This window comes from Rutilus rutilus, assembly GCF_951802725.1.
Source record: "Rutilus rutilus genome assembly, chromosome: 9".
Lineage (NCBI taxonomy): Eukaryota > Metazoa > Chordata > Actinopteri > Cypriniformes > Leuciscidae > Rutilus > Rutilus rutilus.
Genome location: NC_140223.1, coordinates 24,428,189 through 24,454,848, shown reverse-complemented (window position 1 = coordinate 24,454,848; position 26,660 = coordinate 24,428,189). Strand labels below are relative to the sequence as shown.

Sequence of the window (26,660 nt, the reverse complement as noted above, 5' to 3'; positions counted from 1 at the left end):
CTTTAAATCATGAGATGATATCTAAAGAAAAAATAACTCTTCACTCCTTTGATAGTACTGTTATGTCATTTATTTGTCCTTATCTTAGCATGCTGACTTTGACGTGACTAGTCATCTGCATCGTTGGATTGATTTTGGAGAGATCTGTTTTTTTAATTGTTGTAAGGTTAACAACAAGGTCTGAGTCCTCAGAAGTGTGGTAGTCCTTGAGACCCATTCTGTCTGAAGTTCTGATACGTTTGAATATTGCGTGGCACTGCCTGCGATCCAAAAAATTTGAGAAAATCCAATTTGTTAGTCTTTAATAAGGAGACTTGGTTAACATTTAGATGTGTGCTTGGTCTGAATGAAATTATACACTAACCTCTTGTCAGGCTCAGACACACCTGGAATTGCTCTGTGCAGATTCGTTTTCTTTGAGGATTGATGGATGGTCACTTTCATCGATGAGGACATCCAGCTGCAATTAAAGCACATTAGGATTGTTTTAGAAGCCATTTTTCAATCTCAGAAACACCACCTGATCCATTCGTGGGGAAAACAGAGCTTTATGAAACAACCCCCGACCACACCAGGCTTCATCCAAATATCTTACCTCACTCTTTTTATTTTTAGTTTCCACCAAGTCCAAGACATCTGACAGATCGGTCTCTCTATCCAGAATGGGTTGAGAAGGCATGCTTAAAGGATCTATGAGAATTTCCGAGGGAACAGCCGGGTGCTTCCAAGAAGATGGTGTGTCGATGCTCCAACTCTCATTTTGTCCAAATGTACCTGTAGAGTTCAATGTAGTTTAGGTTGTCATACATCTGATTCCTGAACAAATAATTAATTGGTTCTTTTCAGTGAATCAAACACATATAGCTTATGTCTTGTGAACCTACAAATTGAAAAGTTTGATTTTATCATTTCAAGTAGTAGTCTGTAGGTCTACTAAAGGTGCGGTCACATTAGCAAAATTTTGCGGACAAAAAAAAGGATCTATTGTCAGTATTGTAGCAATGGTCAACGTGACAAATTTTGTACATTGATTTTGACAAGTACATTTTTCAAGTATATACTTTTTCTGAGTATTTTTTTTTCTTTTGGGAGATGTTTACTTCACTACATTTCACAAAATATCATACTTCTTACTCTACTTCATTTCATAAAAATATATCGTTCCTCGTTATTTTGAACTGAAGAAATCACCACCTGATACCCAAGCTGAGACGCGATAGATTGATTCATGAACAAGCCAATTCTTTCCAATGAACCTGTTGAATTGGTTCACAAATTGCACTGAACCATTCATTCATGAATCTGACTAATCTGACTGCAGCTGTTCTTGAGTTAACAACTCACTGATTCAGTGATCCGGTCAAAATGTTGTATCGTTGTAGCTTGATTGACGCAATAAGTCACTAATTCTGAATTTTAACATTATTATTGTAAAGGAAAATCATATTTAGGTCATGACTGTCAGTTATTTGTGATCTAAATCTGCAGTAATAGTGTACAATAACAATAATAATACGTATCATGTATAATAAGTTTTGGTGATAAAGAAGTTAAGTTCATACATTTTGATTTTTAAAATTGATTGCATCTTCAACACCATAGACTCATGGAATCATCAAGACTTTCTCCTGGGACTGCATCTCGATGCTCGTTCAATGGCTAAGGCATTGCAAGTATCGTACAATTAACTAGAGGTTTAGTATAACCAGGTGCTTTTAAACCAAGAAACTGATGGTTCTTTTAGATGGTTAAATTACTCTTTTCCATAGCTTCATTCCCTGTTTCTGTTTTCATTTACTTTAATTTTCCATTTAACCCATGTATGTGTGATTGTGTGCATGTGTTTGGTTAGATTAGTTATGTGTTTGTGATTTCGTTTTTTTAGCTGAGTGTTGATTCTGCTCCCTGCTTGCTACATGCTAAGAAAGAGTTATTTTTCTGAGGCCACGAAAAAATCCTTTCTGAGAATTGATAGACTATCAATACTGAGTGTTCGCTGGATGAACAGATTAATTGACTGTAATATTAATTCAGCTACATTAATTCGATTAACTGATCCAAATATTTATATTAAATAATAACAAGTTATGATTAATTATTCATATTTCCCTTTTGAGATAATTTGTTACACTGTACATTTACTCAAGTACTTGACTCGTCCACCACTGATTTTAACCCCACAGATTGCATCTTAAAATAGAGCCAATTTATTAGCGTTATTCGGTCAGGTGTTGGACTGCACTGGTTGACCTGAAAGTTTTTGATTCACTTAAAAAGAACCAACTCAAGAGTCATTATTCCGGAATCGGACTACACTGGTTACGTAGAATTAGTAGTGCCGTTGTTGAACTGCTGAAAAAGTATTGCAGGAAATGCTGTCCAAGTATTTTAATATGATACTTAGTATGATGCACATTGGCAAAATAATGCACATGCCACAACTGTTACTTCCTGAAAAAAAAAAAAAAAAAAAATCTAAGCAAACTTGTAGATGTACCTATAAACTCCCCATGGATACTCCACAACCGCACTGAGAAGTCCAATGAGGAGGTAAGCAGAAACTGGTCCTTGTCAATTATCTTCAAGCTTGAGGAGAGGAAATTATGGTAATAATGTTAATGAGATGTCTTTTTTTTTTTTTTATAACAAATACTAAACAAAAATGAAAGGAAAATACATAAAATAATAGTAAGAATATTGAATAAACACTTTTTGTTTGCTTTTTTCCCCCCACTTATTGAACCTACCTAGTGATGCTGCTGATGTGTGCACGCCAGAAGTTCACCTCTAGAAATGAATAACGCTACATCAAGACTCAACATAAACATAAACATAAAAAAATAAAAATAAAATGAGGACTGTCCTTACTTTCAGGAGGGTTTTGTTCAGGTCCCAGGGCATATTGCTTGACATCATAAACGTATATGAAGCCGACATGATCGGCTGTAAAAAGCATGCTGTCATCCTGCGTTGAAGCCAGTTTCATAATCGCCTGCTGATGCTGAGACTTAAACATAAGATTTTAATTAGAACCTTTATCTCATTCTGTTGACATTGAATTTATAATCAAACTTGAGGAAATATATGATATATAAGATATACGAATATACTACTTACAGCCCGAAAAGATGTGATGAACTTCCCGCCATTCAGAACACTCCAGAAATGAACATAACCTTTGAAAGATGAAATACGTTCTGCAAATTGTATATGAACTGATTTCTATCATTTTATTCATCGCAAGGACCAGTTTACCTTCAGTGTCTGAAGATACAAGCCAAGCAGAAGACGACAATTCAGGGACAAACGCCCGGGTCTTTAAGAAGATGAGGCTCAGCACAGTTGTGCATTGAACTATCAATAAAATTTTTTTAAGTAATCCATATGAGTTGTGCATAATATACCAAGTTTTCATATAACAGATTTGATTGAGGACCAGCAAATCTGAAATCAGTATTAACAGAAAATTCATGGGAAGATTGGAATACCAGGATAACTGCTGCTCTGTTGAGGGGTCTGTTGAGGAGTCTGGAAGCGAGACAGTATGCGTTCAGACACTACATTCCATACGATGATCTCTCCATCGTAGCTGCCAGTGGCCAGGAAGTGTGGTTTGCATTGAGCAATGCACAGAATATCCGCTTTGTGCCCATTCCTCTGTGTGTGAAACATTCAACACATTTCCCAAAGTGCCCCTGCATATTTGAAGGGGATTCAAAGTACATGTGTGTAGACATGGGTGTGAGTTGTGGAGGATGCTAATACCACATCGTCCTGCCAAGAAGGTTTTGGTCTCTGATTGTACAGTTTTTCCTCTTTGGAGTCCTGTCAAAAAAATAAAAATAAATAAATAAACGTGTTTAGCTTCAAAAGTAGTCACTGGCAATTCTGCACTATTCTGTTCACAGTCTCTTGAATTAAATTAAATCACTGGCATTAAATTTGATGCATACTGTGGTTTAATCTGGCAAAGAATGGTCCATTCAGATATAAGGCAACCTGACCAACAAGTTAAAGTACTAATTACACATCCTTGATTTTATGTAATTTGGTGGCGAGAAAAAGATAGTTCAGAAAATGTTTGAACATTTTTAAAAGATTTTTTTTTTGTCATAAACTCGACAGCTGTGTCCCTCGGCAAGTACATAAATGTATTTTGTTGGTTATGGGATTAATCTAATACATTTTTCATTTGGAGAATAATTTTAATTCATTCATTTAAAGGCACAATATTGATTTTTGGATTCAAATATCCAAAAACAACTAGAACAATGTTATATATATTTCATAACCGTGACAACCATACAGTATTTTTTTATTAATTACATGCCATTTAGCAATAAAATCACCAAAATCATAGATAGATAGATAGATAGATAGATAGATAGATAGATAGAAAGTTTTTAATAAAATGAGATACGGATTCTCCAGTGGTGTCAAAATCATGCATTTAGGCTATCTTTTTTCACGAAGCTCGGATTCTCTTTTCTAAAGTGAACAAAAGCTCTTGTAATAGATGGAATAATGGACTGTCAGAAGGGAATGGAGGAATAAACCACACCAAACAGCACTCAAGCACTTTTGAGGAGGGAGAAACATTGAAGTAAATGAAATATGGAAATCTAGTGAACAGCAATAAAGGCGAGAGTACCAGGGGGAAGAAACAGGTCATGGCAGTCAACCATTTTATGAGAGCCATCTGGGGAATTATGCTGATATAAAAAAAGGTTGTAAGGGAAGCAGGCTGGTCACCTTAAACTCACCAAGTAAATGTCGATCCTGTGGTCCCAACCAACAGAAATCACAAATCTGCCAAAAGAAATAAAAAAGTGAATCAGCCAAAAAATGAGGATAATAATATCCATGAAGATAATGGCGCTTGCAGTCAGCAGACTTACGCGTTCATGTGCAGTGTCAGGTAGAGGCAGTCACAAATCTCTGCACATTTTCCATCTGGGAAAAAAACATAATGAAGGGCTTTACTTCACAACAGCTTTATAGGGAATGTGGGATATAATATACTCTGAATAATCAGTCTTACTCAGGAGTAGGGTTGGGAATTGTAAGAAATTTTTCGGTTCTGGTTCCGATTCCGGTTCCGCCAAATGATTCCGGTTTCGGTTCCAGTTCCCATTCAATAAAAATTATTATACTATTAAAAAAATAGTAGTAAAGGGAAAATGCACAATCCTTTTTGAGTTTATTTCTTATACTTGTCAAATGAGTTTAACAGACTGATAATGTCAACAAATTCAACATATTATTTAGCAATTTTTGCAAAAAATAATACATTTTTCTGAAGGAAAATAAACAATTCTGCATTCTCTAGGATAATTTGGGACCTCTCCTATAGTTTATTGTATCTCCAGCAGTGGAGAATACCCTCTCAGAAAGGGCAGAATATGCTTGAACACACATCTAAGATCCAGACCAGTGAAACATAATATTTTTTAAATCGGTTTGAATGATTGATTCATAAAAACTTCACTTGTTTCATTACTGGATGAATCAGCGCTCTAGCAGTTAATAAACAGAACTGCATGCGTCTTGCGTAAGAACATTGTAGCCGGACCTACTTTTCTCTGTTTATGTCTATGATGCGGGTGAGTCACGCAGGAACTGGGCTACTCCGCAGCGGTGCCGACTCGACCGGTGTAAAGTAGTCCGAGTCTAAACGCTTATTACAGGCTTACCGTAGTGAATCAGGACAAGACAAAAACAGGCATTCATGATGTACTCGCTCATTATATAAATTTTAATTCTGAACTTAAAAAAAAGTTACAGACTGCAGCTTTAACAGTCATCTTTATGAATGTTTTGAAGCATCAGATGTAATCGAAGGCAGCGACTTTCAAAAGGTGATTTACTCGAACTATAAACTTTTACCTCAGTACTTCTGTGATCATTTGAATATTTGTTACACAGAAATATCGATACTGTGTGGTTGAAAAGACTGTGAAAGTAAAGCTGTTTCATATATATTGACAACTGCTCTCTGAACGACAGCGCAAACAGATTTGAATGTGAAATTTTTGTCATTTAGGAATAAGATTGCGTGAGTGAAGATGTAACTTTACATCGAAACGGTAGTCAATTATTGTTATGCACCTTAAATAAATATTTTTAATCAGTAGACATCTGTGCTGCACCGGCGATTCCTTTTGTAAGATTGCGTGAGTGTTTGAATCGAGATCGTTTAAAGATTAATCGTGCAGCTCTACTGCCTTTATACTCTCTCTGTGTTGATATCTGACGCAAAACGTATACGAGTAGTGCGAGGGCCAGTGCTATTTTACTATTTTAATATTCATGAGCTGAGACGTCGCTATTAAAGGATAAGCTCCCAGCACTTAGCCCACACATCGCACCAGAACTGTTTTCGGAACTGAAACTTAGGAATTTCGCACGGTTCCGGTATTTTTCAAAAACACTAACGGTTCTGGATAAGAACCGATTTTCGGTTCCCAACCCTACTCAGGAGCAAAGCAAATCAATCAAATGCACATTAAGAACTATAAGGAATTATTGACCTCTCTTGAATATCTTCACGCACTGGCCATTGTTGAAGTTCCACATCTTAAGGCAGCCATCTCTTCCACCAGTCACTAGCCTGGTGAAAAAAAAGAAAGAAAGAAAAAAATAATTGCACAAAACAGTAATATTATGTTATGTCATATATTTAAATTAGCTTTAACAACCTCCTTCCGCTAGAGTCAAGAGCCATGCAGGTAATTGCAGACTCTCCATGAGCACCTCCAAACTCAAACATCTGAGCTCCAGTTTCCACATCCCAGACTTTGACAACCTGAATTCAAGTAAATACGTTAAAGTACTACATTTAGAAAAGAGGGACTGTTGCTTTACTAAATACTAGACTGGATAAAAATGTATAGGCCTATCTATTATTTGGATCTTAAGAAAAATGAATTTTAAAGGAACCTTGACTACTAACAATAATAAGCGATTTTAGTCACAATTTTGCTCACTTCAACCAAAAACCCTACTAAAAGACAAACAAACCTGTACCCATACATTTCAATTTGTTACTCACACAAAGCTATCATATGACTTTATAAGAACTGGAATATAGCACACAAGACGTATGAAGTACTTGTATGTTTTTATGTATGGTTTGGAGTCAGTAAGCTTTTTGTTTTTTTTTAAATAAATTAATACTTTCATTCAGCAAAGGACACATTAACTTGATCAAATGAGACAGTCAAATATCTTACACTGTTACAAGATATTTCTATTTCTAATAAATGGTTTTCTTTTGGACTTTATAATCAAAGAATCCTGAAAAAAAGTATCATGTTTTCCACAAAATATTAAGCAGCACAACTGTTTTCAACATTGAGAACAATAAGGAATGTTTCTTGAGCACCAAATCAGCATATTAGAATGATTTCTGAAGGATCAAGCGACACTGAAGATTGCTGAAAAATTTGCTTTGCCATCAAAAGGGCAAGTTACATTTTCAAATATATTAAAAGAGAAAAAAAGTTATTTTCAATTGCAATAATATTTCACAATAGTACTGTTTTTACTGTATTTTTAATCAAATAAATGCAGCCCTGGTGAGCTCAAGAGGCTTCTTTCAAAAACCGACCTATGAGCATGAGGAACAGAGCATCTGTGTCCTCAATGTATTTCATACAGATACTTGTCAAAAGCACTCACCGAGCCCTTAGAGCAGCTCACCACCTGCCTAAACTCCTCACTGTATGCGCAGCACAACACTGGCTCTTTGTGGGACATAATCTGATTGCCCTTAGGCTGTGGTCTACAACAGATGGCATATGAAAGGAGAAAGGAAGCAAAATGCATGACAACTAAATGACAAGAAAATTTTAGCTAAATACACATACAACCCAATGTCTTACAGCCAACTGATACTCATAATAGGCTTTGAAATCTTTGTTATATAACATCTACGATACATACTTTGTCTGAAGGGATAGTAAGGCGAGAGAATCTGTGGCGATGTAGAGCCCCTTCACAGCTGAAGAGTAGAGGCACACAGACAATTCTCCCTGGATATTACTTGCCTCTGGATCGGCAGTAAACAGACACGTCTCATCCTTAATGTGCCATATCTATAAATAAATAAATAAAATGTCATCATAAAAAAAATAATACATTTTCATATTCATGTAGCACGTAACTAGGAATATTTCACAGAAAATGAAAATTCTGTCATCATTTACTCACTCTCATGTTGTTCCAAACCTTCTTTCTGACGTGAAACACAAATGGAGAATTTTAAACAATATTCTGCCCACTGTTGTCAAAAAAATGAAAGTAAATGTGGACTGATGCTGTCAAGCTTCAAAAAGGATTCAAATGTAATAGTTTCATAAAAGTGGTCCTTGTGAATTACACACCACACTGCAAGTCTTCTGAATAGTTTTGCGTGATGAACAGACTATTCCATGCTAATCTTCACTTTAGTGGGCTGTTTACTATGACCGGATCATTGAGACTCAATGAGTAAGATCAGTCCGGTTCAGACCGGTTTTCAGGCAGGTTTAGTTGACTAGATCAACTGATTCATAGAAAAGAACAATTTAACTCAAAGAATGATTCCTTCACAAACTGGACATTACTTTTCTCATAAATGCATCAAGGAGAGACTGGGTGGATTTAACTATTTCTTTTTTTGTGGTGCTTTTTGTCACTTTGGAGCTTGACAGCCTTGTCCTTATTCACCTTCATTATACTGACAAGAGTGATACGCATTTGTTTAAAAAAAAAAAAAAACCTCGTGTTCAGGATATAGATGAAAGAAAGTCATTCGAGTTTACAATAACTTGAGAATGAGTAAATGAATTTCAATCTTTGGGTGAACTATCCTTTAATAAACAAGTGGTGCAGTCTATAAATGTTGCATTTGGTTTTACTAATTATGAACATTCAGTTTAACTTTAGCTAAGTTTAATGTTTGGCTTTTTCATATTGAGAAGATTTAAAACACTTTTTTGATATAATAAATCCAGATTTGACTTTGGATTTTAAGTAATGAATCAATTCCTCACCTTAGCAGTCTTGTCTGTGGAGACTGAGTAAATGTGCCCATCTTCTGAGCAGATACAGAGGTAGGAAACAGGGGCATTGTGACCTTTCAAAATCCCTGTTGGTCTACTGCCATTTCGAAATGTAAAATTACTAGCCTGACATTTAACAACAGTATTTGATAACACAGTATTATCTATGTATATTTCATATTTTCTGACACCTATATAGATCAGAGAAGAAATTGTCCAAAAGAATTAAAATCAGAGAGATGCCACTTATGAAGATGATACCCTAAAGATAAAAGGCATACTTAGGCACATAAGGATTCCACATGCGCAACAGCCTGTCCAACCCGCCGGTGACCAAAAGATTACGCTTCTCACAGAAATCAAAGGTCATGACTCCTTTAGGAACGGTGAAGATTGTTTGGTTGCCGGTTGCCCTCTGTGTGACTTTCGTAGACTTTCCCTTTTCGCTCACTTCTGCCATCTCTCTCATCTGCTCTTGCATGTAGGTTGATGGATGAATGAATCCTAATTAAAAACAGATTGTCAAACCTTCATACACGCATATCCACTCAAACAGATCACAGCTGACAGATTCAGATCCCGTTTCCCCTTTTTCTGAGTCATGGTGTGTTATTCAAATGAGTTTAACCGGAGCTTCATTGCACTGAGAGTTTTGACACATCTCTCATCTGGCATTAAACATGCAAGGCGCCAGAGTAGCTATTTTCTTCCTTCTGCCATGTTAAACAGACATCACTGAGAAAGAAGTGAGAAAGGAGGATACACTTTTTTGTACACATGGGTTTATATGAATGTTTAGGTCAGATTTCACCCTAAAATCAATAGTAAACTTATCTTAAATTATATCTTGAATAAATAAAATGAATGCAATTTTTAGGATCAATAAGATTTTTTGCTCTGTGACATTATTTTCATTCAACTAAGCCCATTTCAACCCCTATTCTCATTATCTTATTCCTTGTTTCCCTCTTGCTTATATTTCTCATTATTTTTAATTATGATTCTCATTACTGTAATACAATAATGAGGAAGACAATGTGCTTAAGTGCCATGAAATAATGTAAAAAAAAAAAAAATAGTGAATAGGCTTAATTTTATTCAGGCAAAATATGATTTCTACTGTTTCCTTTTGATTTTGGGGTGACATATAATCCTATTAAATGAGAGAAAATAAAATAATCAACAATAATGTACTGCAAAAAGTAAACCAATAGAAGTCATTTTTAAATGTTACCTATAACAATGGCAGAGTCTTCATGCCCTGATGAGGATACAATGGCAGGTAAGCTTTGAAAATATTTCACCTGAATTGATAATAAAATATTGTTACATTTTAGACACTTGTTTTTTCTTTTGTAAAAAATGAGATGATTATAAAAAACTAATTTAGTAAAATATTTCACTGTCAATATCTTACACTAATGCACTGATGGAATATTTACAATTGATTGCAATGTATATCCATGTGCATTGCAGCAATAGAACAACATAGGATGAGAAGAAGAAAAAAAAAATACATACATTAATAATGATAATAATAATAATAATAATAAATGTTTTACCTTTGACACCCAGTCTTGGTGGACTTTCCATCTGATAAATGTCATTTCTGGAGACTGAACTGCACGGTCGAGGCTTATGTTTGGAATGTTGTCAACCATCGGCAAACTTTTCCACAATCTAGGGCATAAATGCATTCTTAAAAAAGCTTACAAACCATGCATAAAATATACTATAAAAAGGATATATAAATAAGATGAATATCATGCACAGTGTCAGACAGTGAGCAGGGTAATATGATATTCTTAACATGCCAGTTATCTTTCACATCTCTCCAGAGAACAGAATCAATGTTTCCTAATTAATTTATTCATTAATTTATGAAAATTAGAACACGCCTGCATGACATGCTATTGTAATTTTGTTTTACAAAACTGCACATGGAAAATTTTTACTATTAAGAAACCTTGTTTACCTCAGTTTATCCCTGAACGATGTTATTAACAGGATGTTCACACAGCCCTAGAGTGCCAAAAGCTTTGTGATTAGTTAAACACACTGTATTTCATGGAATTCATATGTGTGGGACTGCCTTCGTTTACTTACCTGAGAATCGCCATATACAATGACACATTCATCTGGGCCAGTAGAGCTAACAAAATGAGTATATTTTTTAATTACAAGAAAAGCAAACATTGACATATCAACAAAGAGCATTGAGTGTTCTTGTTCTTAAATATGTTAGTACACAAAAATAAAAATGCAAGAGCCAACATAACATACCCTTATTATTTTATTTGATCTGTTTTCTAATATCATGTTACTTTGTAAATGCAGAGCAAATTAAGTTGTTTTTTAAACTAAAATCATATCTGAAAACATTGAACATGAATAAAACTCCAAAACTTCACAAAACAGCAATCACATCAACATCATGTCTGACATGAATCAGGTCTGCTCACCAGTAATCCAGGTTTAAAGGCACAGTTTTTAGTGCACTCAACTGACAGCAAGGCTCCAAAGATGAAAGTTCATAAAACTGGATCTCTCTGGATCTGTAAAGTGGGAGAAAATATGTTGTTTGGATTGACTGAAGGAAAGGCAGAGATCAGATGTGGCTGTTTTATATATAAAACTGTTTTTTTCCCAGGAACACTACAAAATTACAAGGTAGGCCAGGCCTATACTTGAGCAGAATAACAGAGCAGTCCCCAGGCTGCTCCAAGGGAATCGTCACTGTAATAAATGTAAATTGCTTTGGATAAAAGCATCTGCAAATTGACTACTTCATCTTCATTTGAAACAGCATGCCATAGGGAAAAATCTTCATTAGAAAGTTCTATACACTACAGTGTATTATAAAGACTGTTATGTAAAAATAAATGTATTTTAAAAGCAGTTTACCCAGTTCCAATGATCAATTTGTTGTACTCTGACATTGGCACAAAATCAGTAAACCATTTTTGTTTTCGATTGATGGATCTCTCAGGCTGGATATAGAAACAGAGAAATGATTCAAATTAAATATTGGTTAATTAAAAAATGGAGGAGAGCAGGAACAGGAATACAGAAGTAAACAAAATGTAAATGTAACCCACAAACACATTCTTCTTGCTCTTCAAATAAAGCTTGGGGGTCCAGAAGTTAACAACCCCATCTTCTCTTAGAGTCACAATGGTTCCATTAGAAAGCAAGTGGATTCTCACAACAGGCTTCCCACGTTTTAGAAACTTAATGTTAGCCGGCAATATAAAAGCTGCCATTTTACTGCGACGCACAGTCTCTTCGTTTGCTTCATACTCCAGGTATATGTATGTGCAGAACTCATGCTAAAAGAAAGAGAGTAAGACTTAAATAAACTTTATGAGTTTCGAAAGTCTATGAAACTATGAGTCTATGAAAACATACAATATATAACATAATAAAATTAGTATAGGCCTAATATGTATTCATTACGTACAGTAATACAACAATATCATTTATATAAAAAAAAAAAAAAACATTAAGTTCATCAGGAGTTGGATTTTTGCATACACGTTTGGAAATTAGGAATAAATTTACTTGCAAACTAAATTTCAATCATGGCTTCTATTTGAAAATGTTTGCAAGCAATTTCCTGCACAAATATGTGCATTCAAAGTTACTGAATGAGACCCATTTTGACCACTTGCCCACAAAGGTTTTTTATATGCAAAAACTCGACTCAAAAACAGATGCAACTGCATTTAACAAATTGTCAGTTCATCTAAGAGAGCAAGTTTGAGATTTAAAGAGGAAGCAGTGAACTATTCATACCCATTCGATTTTGCCATCACAAGTGTAATCGATCTTCATGAATAGCTGGTGAATGTAAGATTCTTTCTGTGACGTTTCAAAAAGTGTTAGTCCAAAGTAATGGGTGGGAAGACAGTGAGAGAGAGAAGATTGTACAATCATACATTACGATTTTAGGTCTCCGTTAACCCATTTACACAAGCAACAGGATCTAACTGAATACATAAACCTCTCTTACAGTACGTTTACAGTACTTACAATTCCTTTTAAACCCGGGCAGTTTTTCACAACAGATTTGAATTCTGAATAATCCAACATATGGATGCCAGCCTTTGCAAACTCCTGCTCAAGAGAACAGAATTAGGAAAATCATATTGTGTCTAATTAATCATTTAAATTAGGTTTCCAAATAATCAACACATTTTGAATACTTACATCATAGGCCAGTTTAATTTGCTTTAGATCATCAATGGACACCATCTTCTCAATCTATGTTGGACAGCAAAAATAAATTAAAAAAGGCAAAAATCTCACAGAACATGTGAGATGGAAGGAGCATGTATTAAATGTGCAAGTCTTTACAGAGAGGTTTGTAAGAAAGAAGATTAACAAAGATTAACACCATAAAGTCACTGTGACGGATGCTATTTCAACATAGTATAAATCGACAAGTGTTGTTTGACATTTGTTGGATGATCAAACATCTTTCAGCTGCTGGATTTCGACAGGTTGCTGTCACATGTTCTGCTCCTCCTTACAATAATCAATTCACTTGAAATTTAAATGGCTTCGTTGCAACATGATGTAATTTAAACTTTGTTGTGGATCAAAAACCCACATGCTTCATCAGTCTGCAGACAATCAATAGATTACATGCCAGTCAAATCATCTACCATGAATAAAGGAATGATATGATGAATTGATGAAAGATATAAGATATAGGTAGTCTGGCTATCACCAGACCCAGCTCAATCTTTTAAGACTGAACATTAGTCTGGGGAGTCTGCTCTATATTTGCTACATTGGCGTGATCAACGGGCATAGTTCAAATGACTCCGTACGCAATTGGATAGTCCTTCAACCAATCAGACTAACGATCCGGGTGACGTACTTTGCAGCGAAAAAATCCAGGCAGGAAACGTGTCAACAAATGTGTTGGTTTGTAGCATTGATCAGCGGTTTGCAGAAGCAGCAATGGCATCGAGCGATTTTTGCAGGTTGTGCAAAAAAAACAAAAAACATTAAAGTGAGTGGTATTTACACCCACTCGAGCGATTTGTTTGCTAAACTAAAGAAGCCATTGAGCATCGTCGAGAGGTTAAAAGGAATTGGATTGGATTAAACCCACCAATAGCCTGCCAGGTGGATAAGCCAGTTTGTGATTGGTCCCCACAAATTTGTAACGGAAGCAGGATAGAATAATGTACAGATTTCCAGCCTGAGCTGCAGGGCGAAATCAAATCGGCGACAGATTGGGCTGGGTTTACCCAGTCTAAGATACAGGGGTTTCTTCTACAATTGTTAATAGGATTTTAGATAAGTATTTTTATTTATAAGGTTAATTTACCTTGGGTTTCCTCTGCAAATTTTTAGCAACTTAAGTTTTTAAAATTCATGTTTGAGACTGCATTTTATGATATACAACAGTCTCTTTAGAATAACAACAGACCTCAATTTACTCACAAATTGAAAATCGCCACTAAAAATCCATAGGAAATTGCAGAGGGAACCCAAGGTAAATTAGCCTTCCCGGCTGGCCTAGGAATTTATAATAAGTACTGCACCTGCCAGAAAAACAATTAAGATTTCAATTAGGGTGACAGCATTAAACAGCAAAATGAACACTGAAAACAGCTGAGCTACGGTTAACGTTACACAACTGAAAAATGTAGGCCTAGTTAGAGGTGTTCCTACTTGTAGTTATTTGCTCTCCTACTGATAAATACAGATTATAACTTTCATTCCTATTTCACTGTGCAGTCAGATGGCAAATTACCTCCAGCACAAACAAATTTGGGCTTGATAAGGAAAAAAAAATTGATTTGCTTTCTGGGGAGCAAGTTCAAGCACTCTGTTGAAATAAATAATGCATGTCCACTGTGTCATTTCAGTCAATCGCTAGTCATGACAGATTACCCTGCTATGGTTGCCCATGCCCATCCAAAGGTCATCCAGCTAATGAATTAATGGGAATCAAAATGTCATTTTTGAAAAAAGACAACAATTTTGTCCTGCAGAAAGTTAATGATTTGGTTTTGGCAAATTTAATGAAGCTTTGGTATGAGAAGAGTGACCTCTTATACTACACTGACACCTTTAGATTTTAAGATTGAAAGATGGTTGGCTAAAAGCAGTTACAATTTGGTTGGTTAGGCTACTTCTACATCAAAACCTGGGACAAAATAAATAGCTTTTTGAAGAATTAAATGTAGCACCCCCTTCCCTCTCAGAAATGACGTACCTGAGCTCTTAGGGCGGGTACTCGGGTTTGAATTTGGCAGTCTCTCGACTAATTATAAAGGAACTCTCTTAACACCCTTTAGCACAATACACTAGGCTATTCCCTCTGTCTAGTTATAACCCTGACTTTTTATGTGAATGTGAATTAACACAATAGAAATATTCAGTTTAATCTTCAACCAAACCAATTAGTAAAACTTGATGAAATCACTTCAAGTAAACAATTACATTGTTTATTAAAACAAATATGAATTTAAATGAAAAATAGAAAAGATGAAACTAGAAGGATGAGTAAACTACAATTAACTGTCTATTTTAGAATGATGTCACCGAGGGGTAGTTAGGATATTTAATACACAATCTCTATGATTAATGTACTTTTAAAATTGTATGACAACCCACAGATGAATATGAATACAGCAGTTGAGTACAGATTTTTTCAACAAATAATAAATAAAAGGTCTCTCAATATGGTTTTAACACTTCTTTAAATGCACCATCAAATCTACTTACATGTATGCACTGCCCTTTACAGAAAAGGAATAACAATAAATCGAACCCCTTTTTGGAAAATTCTACGGCAGTTTTAAATTGACCGATAAACACATTAACCCACGTGTGCCCACACACACACACACACACAAAATCACGCTCACCCCTCGTTGCAGGCCTGGACCGTTGCTCGCGTGCGTTGTGGCCGCAAAAATAAAAAGATAATTGGCCGCTTCACTCCAAACAGCCAAATAAACATTAAATGGGATACCTTAACTTCTTAGTGAAAAGTCCTCCCTCCGAGTTAGGTAACTTGACAGTTTGTCCCTGATATACGCGTCCTGGCCTCCTCGCGATCCCTCGTTGCCAGGGGAACCCTGAACCTCTCGGTGATTCAGGGCGCTACCTGGATGTCCAGTCGTAAAGCTTCTCCTTATCGCCGTTATTCACGATATTAAAAGTACACAACTACCAACAGAATAGTGACTAGTAAGTATATAAATACTAGCACTAACTCGTCTGGAACTCACACTATATGACAAGCTGAAAAATAACTCAGCTTTCCGCTTACAGATCGCGAAACCAAAACAAAGTTCTGTTAAATAAACTATTTCAACACTTCTTGTTAGTAAAATAAATAAAATCAACCAATCCTGGTCGGATTAATCACGATTCTTTCACAAATAAGTTACAACGGTGCGCTTCAAACACACACCATCCGCGCATTCGCCACCTCTCTCCTTCTCCTTTTTTTTCCCTCACAACTCCCAAGAACCAATCATACATCACATTACAAAGGTATCAGGCGGGCTCAGTAAATTATACACCAATGAATAAAGGACAAACTCTAACTTGTTTGTAAAACCCACGTTTTTCACCCACGTAAATTACAACCAAACTCTACCACAGAACGATGCTCTTAAAGGGGTAGATACCCTTATACACATCATAATGAAATATGAACCCAGTACCCAAGAAACATTATTAGACAGTGTCTTAAATACTCCCATTTAACTTGGAGGGGAAAATCCCTGGGTTACACTCTCCCCCCTCTAAAATTCTCATGTCCCCATGAGATTACAGGGAAAGTCAAACTCTGTATTGTGGCCATTGGAGCTGAATTAGAGTTTACTTTGTTACACTAAGCACACTGGGCCAGTGGATGACACCAGAAAGTACCACAAACGTTTTTCCTCTCCCGAGAGTTTCCGAGATGTATGACCATACCCTTATACACAATAGATAAAGGTCTGTCTGAAGGCTTGCCGAGATTATCGTAGCTGAGCTTCATGACCGGTTTCACGGTTCTCTTTGAACGTCTATCCGTAGAGGCTCTCTCCACTGTTGGAATGTTGCTGACCTGAACTTTCTCTTTTGGTAACTCCTCCACTTCAATTTCAGGGTTTGAATAGGAATTCTCTCTCATATTCTCTTCCAGACTTTTCTCAGACACATTGTCTTTCAGAGTTCTACTTCCATCAGCACTGTGCACAACTTCCTCACTCCTCACCGGCAAGTTCAGGCAATAATGTGTGCAGTGGCTTGGTCTGCATTCCACCTCGGTCTGTTACATGGTAAAAAGTATCATCCTCGCTCTCAGAAGACATTTCCACTCTGTTGTGCTCATTTGTAATAGCTACTTTTTCTCTTAATTGTTTTTTTCTTACCACTCGGAGCAGGGATTCTCACACTGTCTCCAATCGGCAACAGATGGTCTCTGTGGAGAGTCCTCACTCGTCCAGTTCCTGTCTACGGTCTAAGCTTATAAACAGGCAAGTTCCTTAACCTCTCCACTACAATGTAAGGCACGGAATTCCACCTGTCCTCCAATTTATGCTTTCCTGTTTGAGCCAGGTTTCGAATGAAAACACAATCTCCTTTTTCCAGCATTTGAGGTTTCACTCTCTTGTCATAATGTTGTTTATTCCTTTGATGATTTTTCAAAGAAGTCTCCTCTGCTAATTGGTAAGCTTCTTGAAGTTCATGTCTCATTCTTTCCACATACTGCTGATATGTTACTTCATTATCTCCATCAGGTGAAGTACCAAAGCGAAGATCCACAGGTAGGCGAGCCTCCCGTCCGAACAAGAGATAGTACGGCGAGTAACCAGTCGCTTTGTTCTTGGTACAATTATAAGCATGTACCAGCTGGCTAATATGTTGGCTCCATTTTGCTTTCTTTGCAGGATCAAGGGTAACCAACATTGAAATAAAGGTGCGATTGAATCGCTCAGGTTGAGGGTAATCCTGCGGATGGTAAGGTGAGGTACAGGATTTTGAGGATCCCCAACATCTCCAGAAACTCTTTAATGAGACGGCTCTCAAAGTCTCGGTCTTGATCAGAATGTATTTGTGCGGGCAACCCATAGTGCACAAACAATTTCTCGCACAAAACCTTGGCCACAGTCACAGCTCTTTGGTCCTTAGTTGGGAAGGCTTGAGCATAACGTGTAAAATGATCCGTTATGACCAGGACATTTGCAATCCCTTTTGAATCAGGTTCTATGGAGAGGAAATCCATACAAACAAAGGTCTAAAGGCCCACTGCTAGTGATGCGATTCAGCGGGGATGCCCTCTGTGGTAAAGTTTTCCTGGCCACACACCTTCTACAAGTCTTTTCATACCGCTCAATGTCCTGGTTCATTTTAGGCCAGTAGAACCTATCTCTTAGCAGTTCAACAGTCCGCTCCACCCCCAAGTGACCTGCATCATCATGCAAGGATTTCATTACCTGAAGATGGAACTTCTCAGGTAAAACCATTTGCCATCTTTCTTTTCCATCTTGGTCTTTGGTTACTCTATGGAGAAGATTGTCTCTGATGGTCAATTGTAACAGTACCATAGCTGGATTTGAGCTTTTGGGCATGGTAAGCACTTTGTTTGAAGCCACTTATTTTCTTACTGGAGCAATGATGGGGTCTTGCTCCTGAGCTGACCTTAGATCTGCTTTTGTCCACCACTCCAGTTTCAAGCTGGGCAGGACAAGCATACATCGTTGGAATACTTTGTGGAGAGACACAGAGTTGGTCTATCAACCTTGAAGGAGATTTACCACCTAGGGACGAGCTGGCTAGATGACATACAGCCTTCACTGCTGTTTGTGGTATCTCTGCCCACTCATCAGACTCCGTGCTAGAAGGATATCGAGACAGTACATCCGCATCCACATTTTGTTTTCCTAGCTTGTATTGTAAGCTAAAATCATAAGTGGCTAATGCAGCTAGCCAAACTTGATGCCATACAGGTAGTCATGGAACTTATCAACTACTGCCCACTTGAGAGCCAGGAACTCCAGTTGGTGTGTCGGATAACGCTGCTCGGTAGAACTCAACTTTCAGCTTGCATAAGCCACTGGACGCAACCCCTCCGGGTATTCTTGATTCAGGACTGCACCTAAACCATTCAAACTGGCGTCAACATGAAGTACATAGGGCTTAGTGGAATCCGCATAAGCCAACACTGGGTTATTAGTAAGGGAGTGAACAATCTTCCTGAAGGCCTCTGTACATGCTTGATTCCAGCGTTCACCAAAGGGTTCAGTATCCTTGAAATACTTCCCTGTTGAAACAGTGTCTCTTTTCCCTTTGACTGGTGGATAACCTTTGGTGAGGTCTGTCAGTGGTCTCACAATTGCGGAATAATCCTTAATAAAGCGCCGGTAAAACCCACAAAATCCTAAGAAAGACCGCAAGGACTTGAGATCAGTCGGCATTTTCCAGCAGGTGACTGCTTCCACCTTCTCTGGGTCTGGGGCAATTCCAGAAGCAGAAACAATGTGTCCCACGTACTTGACTTTCTCTTGACAGAAATGGAATTTGTCGATGGACACTTTTAACACAAACTCTTCTAGACGGTCAAGCACTTTGAAGAGTCTCTCTTCGTGTTCTTCCAGCGTACGACCGAACACAATCAAATCATCCAGGTAAACAATAACCTGCAGTAAATGCATGTCTCCCACTACCTTCTCCATGAGCCGCTGGAACGTAGCAGGAGCTCCAGTAACTCCCGCTCAAACTGATAAAACCCCAATGGGCATAAGAATGCAGTTTTATCCTTGCTCTCCTCTGCCATCCCGACCTGATAGTAACCACTTCGCAAGTCTAATACTGTAAACCATCTGCTACCAGACAAGCAGTTATACGACGAGATCTCTCTCTGAATGGTCTGGGGTCATTTAATTGAATGTGATGTTTCAGTTTTTCGGTCGAGCAGACCCACGTGGAGACCGGCAGTGAGAGTTTGGCATCCTCGTGTTACTTGTTTTTTAAGTGTTTTTCGTTTTTATTTATTTATTTGTATGTGTTTCGAGAGAGCTGTTTTTATGGACTGCTTCCTGTGCTCCTAATACAAAAATGGATTTTATTTACCTAACCGCCCTGTGGATCTTGTTTTATCTACTGTTTGTATGCAACGTCAATGGTGCAAGGATACATTACACAAGAGATGCACTGCTGCAACTGAATTGTCCGAGTCTTGCTCGCGCGACAGACAGCATGCTACAGTCACCAGACTTTCGTGGTATAACGAGAGATAAGAAGAGGAGGAAGAGGGGTAAACGAAGTGGTGTTAGGTCAGATATACTATGGAAAACGGAGCATGCACTGGACCCAATGCAGTTTGCTTATAGGAAACACAGTGGAGTAGAAGATGCCACAGTTACCTTGCTGAATCTAATTGTTAAACACTTGGAAGAAACTGGGTCTCACGCTAAACTCTTGTTTGTTGATTTTTCGTCTGCTTTTAATACAATTCAACCACATATTTTAATCAGTCGGCTAGCAGAACAGTTCGATTTGAGTAAAAATCTTGTGGGTTGGATTTTAGATTTTTTAACTGATATTCTTTCGCCCCTCGTTTATCCTCTACACAAACGTGTCAGAGTAGTTATGAAAATAGGACCATCATAAAATATGCAGATGATTCTGTAATTGTCAGTAGGCTTCAGGACAATGAGACCTGTCACGGCTCGATAATTGATGACTTTTCCACGTGGTGTGAGGAGTCCTACCTTCAGTTAAACATAATAAAGACAAAAGAAATGATCATTGATTTTAGAAAACATACTCATACACATGAAGTCACATTCATCAAAGGTCAAACAGTTGAATGTACTCAATCCTATAAATATCTTGGGACAATTATCGACTCAAAATTAAATTTTGAGGCAAATTGTGAAGCTGTGTGCAATAAGGGGCACCAGCGTCTGTTTTGTCTGAGGAAACTATCTTACTTTAACGTTGACAAAACCATCATGGTCCTATTTTATCGAGCTTTTATGGAATCAGTTTTATCTTTTTGTATGGTGTCATGGTTTGGGAATCTAGCTATCCTTAAAAAACAGAAATTCCCTAAACCAAATTGTTAAATGGTCTAGTAAGTTGATTGGAGTGTCTCAGTTAAGCCCAGTGTCCCTGTACACCAGACAGTTACAGCAGATAACTGGCTCAATTTTAAACGATGATGCCCATCCTTTGCATAGTGAATTTCAACTTCTTCCATCCAGACGAAGGTATAGAGTTCCAAAGAGCAGAACTAAGCGGTATTAAAATAGCTTTGTTCCAGCAGCCATTAATCAGAGGAACAAAACACATAGATGACACAGAAGCTATGCTAGTTATTCTTTATAATTATTTATATATTTCTCATTTTATGTATCGTCAAATGTTTTTATTGTTTGTGTTTTGTCTAAATGTATGGATGACACTCTGACACTGTAAACCAAATATACCTACGGGTACAAATAAAGAAACCTGAAACCTGAAACCCTTTGCCAATCCAACGTCCCACTCCTCAAGCGAGAACACATTGATCCTTTCAGACAGCTTTTGCCGTAACCTTTTTTCCCATTCAACAGGAATGACAGATGTGCCAAAGTTAAACAAGTCTGGGTTGATCTTCTTCAATATGCTTCTCTCTCTGCAAGTCTCTGTGACAGTATCAGTTGGAAACATGTGAGCAAGGACAGTGCCAGGAGGTACAGCAACCTCTTTGGATGTTTCATTATGCACAGGCAGCTGAAAGGTGTCCATGTTTATAGCTGAGAAAGGCAGTACCACGGGGGGGAATGAATAGTCCCGAGGTAATTGGTCATCAGCCGTGGCTTCAACTACAAAAATGTCCTTCTTCAATGGTTTTTCATACTCCATCTTACAGTCCGCATATACTTCACCTCTCGGAGGAACAATAAGAGCACGGGGCCCCACCCATTTGACCTTCGCTTCTGGCTTTTCGGTTAAGCAAACATCAGGGTAGTTGGACTGGATCCTTAAGGCATGCAACACAGGAGGAGTATTAGGGTCTCCACTCAATGCAGCTAATCTTCCAAAAAAACTGGAATTCGTCCCAATTATCACAGGGACTTGCTGAAAACCTTGGGGCTCAGGAAAAACCAAAGCTAGAATGGAGATAGACTCTTCCACTCCAGTAAAAGAAGCAGCAAATGAGGCATCAATCACTATGTACCCCTTGTACGGATAGCTTGAGGAGCTCAATCCCCAAATAGAAAGTCCATGAAGAGGCTGTAAAGGCACCTCAGATAGGTATTTGGAATAGTCAAAAACAACTGTCACCTGAGACCCACTGTCTAGCAGCGCTTTGCACGGATGTCCATTTATCTTCACTGAAACAGGGGAGGAGGGACCCACCAATCCTTTTGGAAGACAGTTTGCTCCTGAGACATCAACCTGACTTCTTGCAGAATAACAATCATGAGTCCCAGCCGTAGAACTGGCTCCTGAGGCATCAATCCTTCCACTCTTCGCCTTCCTGAGCGGATGGACCAGTTTCTGAATAACCAAAGCAAGATTCTCATGAGCTTTACATTTTGTGGCGATGTGCCCATCTTCCCCACACCGGTAACAGTAGAAATCTTCCCTATCAGAGGAAGATCTGGTCCTTGACTGAGCAGAAAAAGTTTGGGTTGCTGTTGCAGCATGTTCTTCTGGCAAACCATAGCCTACCTTCATTACTCCTTACTTCTGCTGCAGCTGTTGTATTTGTTGTTTCAGGGCTTCGACTTCATCTGGTGGTGTCTCCACACTTTTCTTAGTGGGCTTAGATTTTGACTCCAGCATCCTGGGAGAATTGGAATTTTTTGGAGATTCATCCCCTAATCGGGTTTTTAAGGCCTGGATCTCTGCTCCTAACTCGCTTACAACTGCAAAGCTGAGTTTTTGTTCCTGACTCTGTACTGTCTTTACAGTAGTTCTGATTTTCTGTCTGGTGGCTTCACTCTCTTCTGCTTCTCGGATCTCATTTAACAGAGCTAAGAGGTGGTTGCATTTTTCTCTCTCGCAGCCTTAACTGTAGAAGCATCAGGTCTGACTCTACTGCTCCTCAAATCAATTGCTCTACTCTCACTATCCACCATCTGTGGGGACAGTCCACCTCTTTGTACCACTTTGGTTAATGATTTCTCTACTCTGCGGAGGAAATCAGACAGTGCTTCACCAGGACACTGGCGGAGAAGACGGAAAGCAAAGTACAAATCTTCACCTGATTCAGAGGTTCCGAAAGTACTTTCTAAAGCTTCTAGATACTGTAGAGCATCAGCATCAGGACTAGAAAATCTCACGGCTTTGACAATATCAAGAGCAGGCCCCTTTAAGCTCTCCACAATTCTTCTTATCTTCTCTTTCTCAGAGCACTCGCACTCTGTGATCATCATGCGAGCTTGGTCCATCCAGTTCTCCATATTTTCTTCTCCTGGCGGTGTTGGAACAGAACCAGAAAAAGTACGTAACCGTCTATATGCACTACTGTCAGTGGTTTGTCTGCCTGTTTTGTCCAACAGATCCCCCACAGCCCGAATTATCGACTCAGGAGAACCAGCATTGTGACTGGAAGGAGAAACTAAGGATCGCAAATCCTGCATGGACTTCCCTTCTTAGCGAGGAACATTGCCAGTTTTTCTGCAAACTTTGCAGGAGAGGGGTCACACTCCTGAACTATTACCACCCTCTAGGGATCTGCCCCCTCATCAGGCAGCAATACTGGTGGAACGGTCAATGGCTTAACAGCTTCCCGACACTCACATAATACTTTTAAAGTATCTGGGCTAACACCTACTTTGGTAGCTCTTACACATACCCTTCCCCAAGCTTTCACGGTCTGAGCTACATCCTCAATATAGGCCACATCAGCTTCAGCAGGAACCCCTACCAGCAAAATGGCATGCGTTTCATCCACCACAGCGTCTTTGCACCATGAGCTAAGTTCTGCTCGGAGCTCAGGGTTTCCACTCAAATCCATCACAGCAAGCAGGGTTAGAACAGAACTAGGTTAAGGGGGTTTCTGAGTTAACTATTAAAGGAGAACTCCGGTTAATTTTAACATTGAGCTCATTTTTTTGTACATTTGGGGTGCTGTCAGTACAGAGAACAACGACAAAAATCGGTGTTGCCTACACCGTGTTATCCTCGTTTTAAAGTTTGCACCCTGTTGACTTCAATGGGGCAAGTTTTAAACCTGCTTTAAGCCTCTTAACATCCTTGATGATGTGTCATTACAAGTGCACAGGTCATATGAGTGATTCCTTCTGAGTGAACGCGGGTGAATCTGACTGCAGTAGATGTGAAAGAAATATATAAAAAATTATGTTTATTCAGCCAGCGCACATACCTGTATTTACATCCTGTTTTCGGTCGAAGTCCACAGTAATCGATTGTCGAGTTCACGCGCATAGGTTTAGTACCTATGATCACGCGCGTACCTATGTGCGCTGGCTAAAACTTGCCCCATTGAAGTCCCCATTGACAATATCACAGCTAAATAGCCTACCTTTACGTATTGTGTATTCCGCCATGTTAATCACTGACACGCCCCCAACTCGTAAAGATCGGAGCTTAGAGAAAATCCCGAGCTCCCTACTGGTATTTACGACATTGTGGTGGCGTTCAAGTGCGTTCAACTCGTAAATACGATCTGACTTGAACGCACCACAAGTTACAGCGGTGCGCTTCAAACGCACACCATCCGCGCATTCGCCACATCTCTTCTTCTCCTTTTTTTTTCCTCACAACTCCCAAGAACCAATCATACATCACATTACAAAGGTATCAGGCGGGCTTAGTAAATTATACACCAATGAATAAAGGACAAACTCTAACTTGTTTGTAAAACCCACGTTTTGCATATGTAAATTACAACCAAACTCTACCAAAGGGGTAGATACCCTTATACACATCATAAAGAAATATGAACCCAGTACCCAAGAAACATTATTAGAAAGTGTCTTAAATACTCCCATTTAACTTGGAGGGGGAAATCCCTGGGTTACATAAATATGATATGATTTAGAGCAGACAAAATATATGAAAATAAACATATTCTGTACATACCTAAAGTTGATGTAAAAACTGAATTCAGTGGTCTGTTTACTGGTCGGTTAGAGCAGATCAGTTTAAAAAATGCAAAACAAGATTAGAACATATGAAGGCGGGCTCTGTGCTGGAGGGGGCGGGGTTACACATCAAATATAACCTAATATATTAAATAGTAAACATTATATTAGACTCTAATTTCATATGCAATATTATGGATCTACGAAGTGCATCAATCCAGCTGCCCAACTCCCTTATTTATTATTATAACAACTGCATTTGCATACCTGACCAGTGAGAGATGATGCTGGGGCAAGTTGCCCCAATCTAGGCATTGCATTCAATTTAGGTAGAATATAATTGTTGGGAAATGCAGCCAAGCAGCAGATGCTGCAAAAGTGTGACCCTTTGACTTTTACCTTGAGCTCATAGAGGGTCCCAGCAGGATCTGCTCTGTAGCGTTTTCGCATGCTAAGTTTAACATTGTCTCCCATGGCAAGAGAGTGTCGTCTGGGTTCTTGCCTCAAAAGCTCTCTTTCCAGCCAGGCAGGAAGCTGTTGGCTCCTCTCAGTATGGTCTAAAATGGACCCCGTAGAATGCAGAACCCTGTCAGCCTGCTGTCTGTACCGCGTGCCCTGCTTCTGGTTCAGTCCAGCCGCTCCATACACTGGTCCAAAATCTGTCGAAATACTGCATAAGAGTGTTGCATTGAATATTTTGTTGATCATTTCTTTTTCATTTAAGTTATCAAGAAACAACCTTGCAAATGGCCCTTTCACGCATCACGCATCGCCCAACAGCAAACTCAAACATCGCATATACCTCTTACAGGTGCTTGTGACGACACGTTTTAACAGGTAAAAGTAGGCTACTTTCAATAAAAGATCTAACATATTAGCAATCCTTTTAGCTGTGTTGCTGTGTCATGAGTAACCACACACAGAAACACGCACTTGTGTTGGGTTAGGGAATAGAATATAGTTTGCACAGTATAAAAAGTATTATGTCTATGGGATGGCCCCATAAAACATGTCTTTCTAAAGTGTGTGCGTGTGTAAATTACAGATTTAAATAATAAAATTGCAGTTGTACATTTTACTGTATTTTTACAGAATTATTTTGTCAACGACAGCTGCCAGTTTTTTTGTTGTTGTTGTTGTTGTTGTTGTTGTTGTTTTTATAGGGATAACTTTACACCTCCAAAATTTCATTTTGCAAAGCGAAAGCCAAGAGTATGTTAGGTCAAATCAAATTAGAGTCAAGTAATATCTTCATATTTGTCTGTCAAAACATAAATGAATTAATCTTCAAGGACACAAACTGGTTCCAGCATGGCAAAAGCATTATCAATATTCCCTGGCAACAGTAAACACCATGAACAACAGGAGGAGTGACACTCAAGGTCAGGAGCTGGAAAATAACCGAATACCAATGTGTTACGAAACATAGTCCTCATACTGAAATGAAAGTCATGAAGCAGAACAAATTAGTCTCTGTATCAGGAGCTGTTTCAAAGTGGTGCTGAGCAAATTAAATGCTTAAATATGGGAACTGGAAGCCATGTCGAGA

The 26,660-nt window shown here is 38.3% G+C and overlaps 1 protein-coding gene across 1 annotated transcript; it reads right to left on the bottom strand.

Moving 5' to 3' along the window:
* Positions 1-54: 54 nt before the first annotated feature.
* wdr95 (WD40 repeat domain 95) lies at positions 55-25,819 on the bottom strand (the record flags this gene model as incomplete). The annotated part of the gene is made up of 29 exons (XM_084419611.1): positions 55-260; positions 365-460; positions 596-774; positions 2,498-2,586; positions 2,748-2,787; positions 2,869-3,007; positions 3,118-3,176; positions 3,256-3,354; positions 3,489-3,657; positions 3,766-3,825; positions 4,764-4,809; positions 4,899-4,953; positions 6,531-6,610; positions 6,699-6,805; positions 7,681-7,783; positions 7,945-8,096; positions 9,036-9,141; positions 9,326-9,548; positions 10,279-10,348; positions 10,607-10,724; positions 11,020-11,066; positions 11,151-11,196; positions 11,507-11,599; positions 11,949-12,034; positions 12,143-12,373; positions 12,840-12,905; positions 13,077-13,160; positions 13,254-13,307; positions 25,511-25,819. The coding sequence occupies 28 exons, from the start codon at positions 25,817-25,819 to the stop codon at positions 377-379; spliced, it is 2,994 nt and encodes a 997-aa protein (XP_084275737.1). The 3' UTR covers positions 55-260; positions 365-376.
* Positions 25,820-26,660: the final 841 nt, after the last annotated feature.